We start from the raw sequence: 6,709 nt of genomic DNA on the forward strand, positions 1-6,709 counted from the left end.
CCCCCTCCAAAATTGCAGGCCTTGTGCCTATAGTTGAAAAGATTATTATTATTGAAGTGGTGAGCTGGCAGAGTCATTAGCATGCTTGACAAAATGTATAGTGGCATGTCATCTGGTTTTAACTTCTGAGTTAAAATTCTGCCTAGGTCAGTTTTGCTTTTCATCCTCTTCTGAGGTTGATCAATTTAATTTCCTAAACCACTTCCCCCAAGTTTTAGGCCTTGTCTTGTTCATGAGGCCCACTGTTCTAACCTAAGTGTTTTCTTCTAAATATTCCTTTGTTTTGCTTTTACTATGAATACAAAACCATTGTTGCATGACACTTGGAAACCATTGTTGCATGATGCTTTCTCAGAAAACATATGACAAATATAATGGCTTGTTGAGGGAAATCTTTAGAACTCAAATATTTAAAATAGTTGAGAAATAGAATGTGAGCCCACGAGAGTGTCTCTACATGGTCAATTGATCTCATAGAAACAGAAGTCAGGTCTTTTCAGATCATACGTTACTATCATAAGGACATTTGAAAATGTAAGTCCTGCCTTCTTTTAAAAAGATGGAATGATCATGGCTGAATGGAATATCTTTGATCATAAGTTTGTTTGCTCAATGTTGACCTGGGGTTAAATAACAAAAACTGAAGTACTGTTTTTGTTAATGAGAGACCTTGCTTGTGGTCTCACAATATCTTTGAAGTTACAGGAAAGATACATTGAGTAATGTAGTCCTAGTTAAACTATACTTGAAAAAGAGAAATACCTTGCTGGTTAGCTGGAATGATTCATGACTCTCACATGGGGCAAAATAACAGCTGAAATAGAATTGGTGTTTTTAGTTCTTATTCCCAAGTCTCAGATCTTGTACATAAGGATTAAGAAGTTACGAGTTTAACATATTGAGTTCTGCTTTGTGTTCTGTTATGTTTTTATTAATAATTCTTTAATAATTTATCCACACTTTCAGTTTTCCCTTTCCATTAATCATATTTAATTCAATTCATTTCAGTGAGTGACACCTGTTTTTCAAAGAAAGCAGATGACAAAAGTGGAGCTGGTCTCCGTGCTCTCATTCTAGAAGATCGAATGTAAGTATTGTGGTGTTTAATTTTATTTGTTTTTGTTGATGTTTTTCTTATTGTTGACTATCCTATCCCCAGTTTATAATAAATATTTAGGCTATCTGTTTATCCATCAATTGCCTCCTGTGCTGGTGGCACGTAAAAAGCACCTACTACACTCTTGGAGTGGCTGGTGTTAGGAAGGGCATCCAGCTGTAGGAACATTGCCTGATTTTAAGTGTTACAAAAAGCAGAGCTACAAACACATCCTGTGGATTCTTATGGAAAATATCAAACATATCAAAATGAAGAGTTTCATCATCATCATTGTTTTAATGTCTGTTTCTATGCTTGCATGGGTTGGATGGAATGTTTTGAGATGGGTTTTCAATGGCTGGGTGTTTTTCCTGTCACCAACCCTCATGGTGATAGTACTCCATACATGCACGAACATATAAACACACAAATATCATCTTCATCATTTGAGGACCATCTTCCATGCTGGCATGGGTTGGATGGTTTGATAGGATCTGATGTGTCCAAGGAATGCATTGTGCTCCTGTGTTTGCCTTGACATGGTTTCTATGGCTGAATGTCCTCCCTAACACCAACCACTTTATAGCATGTATTTGGTGCTTGTTTCATTTCACCAGCGTTATCAAGGTTTCTATGCAGCTTGCATGACTGTGAATCCCAGGGGAGGTGGGGCCAGCATCATGCTAGGGGACAAAGGGATAAAGTATGAAAGAAGTGTGGTAGGGAGTCAGAACTGGTTCTTGAAGAGGATCTGCATGGCTGCTCACATTTAGTAGATGAAAGGAGAGAAAGAGAAAAGAGAAATGATCAGTAGGAGCAGCAAAGAAATAATGATGATAGGGTGCCTATGTGGCCCCTCAAATCACAAGGTGATTAGAAGTGGATAAGTGGGTGGTTTGCAAGATTGTTTGGGGAGGAGAAGATGAGGGAATAGTGGGATAAACTAACTGTAAAAATTGGGTAGGGTTAAGGATGAATGGTCAATGAACCCTGAGTTGAGGAAGATAGAGGGATGTATAAGAGAGTGGAGTGGGGCAAGTGTCAGGATAACAATGATGATAGAGTTGGCAAGCAGAGTACAGGACAGAGAGATGATAGGGCTGGGTAGTCTGCAGAAGCTAGGGTGGTGTAGTGGGGTGGGGCACAATGATGGGCTTCTTTCAGTTTCCTTCCACCAAATCCATTCTCAAGGCTTTCATTGGCCTGGAGCTATAGTAGAAGACACTTGCTCTGCAGTGGGACTTAATCCAAAACCACATGGTGGTGAAGCAAACTTCTTATCATACAGCTATGCCTGTGTCTATATTCACAATATTTTCAAGGAATATCTGGATATCATTAAAAAAAGGAAAAGTGCACTCAAAAGTATATAAAACGAATGTGTGTGTGTACATTTTCTTGAGATCAATCCTACATAATTCTATTATAAAATTAGTTTTAATACCCAATCATCTTGGCACAAGCTTATAAACATTTTGTGTCTTGTGTGATATATATTTGGAAGATAATATAAACACAGAATGGGTTGAATGCTGGGTCTTCAGATTAAAAAATGTGAACATGACTCATTTCCTGTCAAGTCTTACTATTACAAGTAAGACCTGACTGATCAAAACAGTTTATTTTCTTGCTAGCATATGAAACAAGTATGAACAGGAGTTGTCCACCATCATAATCAAATAGTTAGGTCCTCTTTAGCCTGTTGAAATGTCAAACTGTTTTTGCCTCTTAGTCATAACACTGTGTTGGGCGTCTTAAGCACTTCCTCAGTGATACTATAATCTGGTTGGAATATTTCTTAGTCATAACTGTTTTGGGTGTTAACTTGTTTAGTTAAGGTTTTTTTTTATAATATTTTTTTAATCAGTAGATCTAATTTGTAAATAAAGAATAATTAATTTATTAATTAATGTAAATAAATAAGATAAAATGTGATTAAATAAATTTCTGTATGACTTTTTTTGGCATGCTGCTATTGCTGCTTGGGTTAAAAAAAAGTGAGGGAGAGAGAGAGAAAGAGAGAGAGAGAGAGGCTCTGAGTAAATTGTTCTTGAATAAGTTGGTAAGTAAACTAGTGTTTTCAAATGTGGAGTCCAAAATGTGCAACATGAGTACTCTGTCCAGTATCCTGTGAGTAGAGTGAATTGTGAAGCAGTTGAGAGTTGTTTCATGGGAGCAGTTTTGTAAGTGTATGCTAAGAGATTAAAGATAAGTCTAAAGAATAAAGTAAACACTTGTTCTTGGATTTATAAATGCAGTCTTAGTAAAACATGAAGAATTACAGATTTTACTTTTATAGAAAGTAATAGAACATAAGTTTCTGTATTTTTATTATGATAGTCCCGCCACTTCCCTAACAACTGAATCTATATTATGACATTAGCAGTTGTCGTTGGCATCGTTGAGGCAGAAGTGAGCTGGCAGAATCCTTAGCACACCGGACAAAATGCTTAGTGGTATTTTGCCTGTTACTATGTTTTGGGTTCAAATTCTGCCGAGGTCGACTTTACCTTTCATCCTTTTGGGGTTGATAAATTAAGTACCAGTTAAACACTGAGTTGATGTAACTGATTAATCCCCTCCCCCAAAATTTCAGGCCTTGTGCCTATTGTAGAAAGGATTATTATTATTATCAAGGCTGCGAGTTGGCAGAATTGTTACTGTGAAAAATTGCTTAGCAGTATTTTGTCCATCTTTACATTCTGAGTTCAAATTCCGTCAGTGTTAACCTTGCCTTTCTTCCTATCGGGGTCAATAAATTAAGTACCAGTGAAACACTGGGGTCAATGTGATCGACTGTTCTCCTCCCCACAAAATCCAGTCCTTGTGTTAATAGTAAAAAAGATTACTATTATTATTATTATGGAAGTGACCTGGCAGACCATTAGCATGCTGAACAAAATGTTTAGTGGCATTTCGTTCATTGTTACATTCTGAGTTCAAATACCACTGAGGTTGACTTTGTTTTTAATTCTTTCATGGTTGATAAAATAAGTACCAGTGAAGTACTGGGGTCAATGTAATCAATGATCCTCTTCCTTCAGATTTCAGGCTTTGTGCCTATAATAGAAAGGATTATTATTAAGGTAGCAAGCTGGCAGTATCATTAGCACAATGGACAAAATGCTTAGCTGCATTTCATCCACCTTTACATTCAAATTTCACCAAAGTCAACTTTGACTTTTATCCTTTTTGGGGGGTCAATAAAATAAGCACCATCCAAGTACTGAGGTCAATGTAATTGTCTTCTCCCACCCCCAAAATTACTGGCCTTGTGCCAACAATTGAAATGTTGGGAACTATCCTGGATAATTTCCAGATGTTCTTGACCTGGCAGTGCTACTTGGGGGCAGGGAGTGCTATTGGTTCAAGATAAACTCTACAGGCATGGATGGGCTGTCAGATGGTCTTGTCTGAGATGCGTGCAGAGTGACAAAACCATTCTGCACAGACTTGTCCAGTGTCCAGGCATTGCTGACTTGTGGGGTTATGTTGAATAGCTACTGTCATGTGTGGGATGGATCCTTCTATCAGCTGAGTCTGTAGTGATGATTGCTCCACCGCCCTCCTTCAATCAAGCAGGCAGGACAGTTTTCCTTTGCCTGGTGGCTGTAGTGAAAGAGGTTGTTTGGTGGACAAGGCCAAAAGGCATGAGATGAGGACAGTTAGATTCCTCTTTGGTAGAGCTCTCATTGACTTCAAGTTTCACTTGAAAAAGAAATTGAGAGTGGAGAGGGAAGTGCTATCTTTCAGTGAATTTACTGAAAGGTGGGTGAAAGTTGTGAGAATAGCAAGAGTGGATGGTATCTCTCTAAGTGTAGACCTGTGAGTCAGAGAGAAAGAATTGGAGTGGGCACTTACTCTTGGTGTTCAGGCAAATCTTGGATAGTGTGGTTCTTTGATTATCCATAAATGTCATCCTGTTTCAGAAGGGCTGCATCTCTATCATCCTCTCACGCCCACTTTTTTTTAACCTTTGTATACTACAAATATGTCCCTTTCATTTCATTGTATATTATGTATGCTTAATTGTTTTTTAATAATTATTTTATTTCATTGTATGTGAACCTCCACACTTTATGCCTGTCTTTGTATTGTCCTCCTCATCCTTCGCCCTAGTGGCAAATAAATGAAATCATCATCATCATCATCATCATCATCATCATCATCATCATCATCATCATCATTATTATTATTATTATTATTATTATTGTTTATTAAGGTGGCAAGTTAGCAGAATTGTTAGCATGCTGGACGAAATGCTGAGCAGTATTTTATCTGTTGCTACGTTCTGAGTTCAAATTCTGCCAAGGTTGACTTTGCCTTTCATCGTTTTGGGGTCAATAAATTAAGTACCAGTGAAACACTGGGGTCCAGTGTATTCAACCAGTCCCCTCCCTACAAGTTTCAGGCTTTGTGCCTATAGTAGAAAAAAATTATTATTATTGAGGTGGTGAGCTGGCAGAATTGTTAGCACGCTGGATGAAACGGCTTAGCAGTATTTTGCTCATTGCTACATTCTGAGTTCAAATTCTGCCAAGGTTGACTTTGCCTTTCATCCTTTTGGGGTCGATAAATTAAATACCAGTGAAACACTGGGGTTGATGAAATCAACTAGTCCCCTCCACTAAAATTTCAAGGCCTTGTGTCTTCAGTAGAAAGGGTTATTATTATTATTATCACTATTATTTAGAATCAGTGGACAAAAGTCCTTAAGATATTTGTTTCATCTCTTTATGTTAGGAGTTCAAATCTTACCAAGGTTAACTTTGCCTTTCATCCCTCTGGGGGTGGGCATCCATAAGATAAAGTACCAGTCAAAAATGAAGTCCATTTTATTGACCAACCCTTCCCCAACAAATAATTTATGATTTTGTGCCTTCATTTGAAATTGTTATTATTATTATTATTACATTATTATCAAAACAGTTCTTTGGCAGATATGCTAGTACTAAATCTAAATATCTTGCTGTGGTTTTCAAAACTGCCAGAGTTAGTTTTGGCTTTCAGTCACTCCAAGGTTGTTAAAGTAAAAGTGAAAAAATACGCTTGAGGATTAAATCAACTCCACCGTTTCCTTATTCATTTTTGGCTTTGTGTCACTGTTAGAAATTCTTTTTATATTTGAACTAAACAGCTGTTTATAATGTTCTTTGTTATTGTTTCATAGTATTCCAGGTGTAGTTGAAGTACAACAAGTGGTTGCAGATGAACTACTTGAAATTAAGGTTTGTTTTAATTTTTTTGTGTGTGTCTGTATATAGCGTGTAATATATATATATGTTTATTTATATGTTTGTGTGTGTGTGTGTGTGTGTGTGTGTGTGTGTGTGTGTGTGTTGATTCGATCAACTGGAACCCTCGATGTCGTAACAACAACTGTTATATTATAATATATATATATATATATGTCTGTGTGTGTGTATGTGTGTGTGTATATATATATATATACATATATATATATATATATATACAAAAATAAGAGGAATGACCAGCAAATGTGGACTCCTATATGCTAGAAATAGATGCCGAATCATCTAACCATGAAAAAAATATGTTCTCAGTAAAAAATTAGCGACACAACAGACTGTAAAAGGGCAAGACAAATGAAAA

At 36.9% G+C, this 6,709-nt stretch overlaps 1 protein-coding gene across 1 annotated transcript in view; it reads left to right on the forward strand.

The window, feature by feature from the left end:
* LOC106878505 (gephyrin) overlaps positions 1 to 6,709 on the forward strand; it is a 23,447-nt gene that overhangs the window by 9,789 nt on the left and 6,949 nt on the right. Inside the window, exons 2-3 of the mRNA XM_014927730.2 lie at positions 1,009 to 1,087; positions 6,267 to 6,324. Coding sequence (XP_014783216.2) covers positions 1,009 to 1,087; positions 6,267 to 6,324 — 137 coding nt within the window. The remainder of the gene's footprint in view (positions 1 to 1,008; positions 1,088 to 6,266; positions 6,325 to 6,709) is intronic.

This window comes from Octopus bimaculoides, chromosome 4, assembly GCF_001194135.2.
Source record: "Octopus bimaculoides isolate UCB-OBI-ISO-001 chromosome 4, ASM119413v2, whole genome shotgun sequence".
In the NCBI taxonomy this organism is placed as follows: Eukaryota; Metazoa; Mollusca; class Cephalopoda; order Octopoda; family Octopodidae; genus Octopus; species Octopus bimaculoides.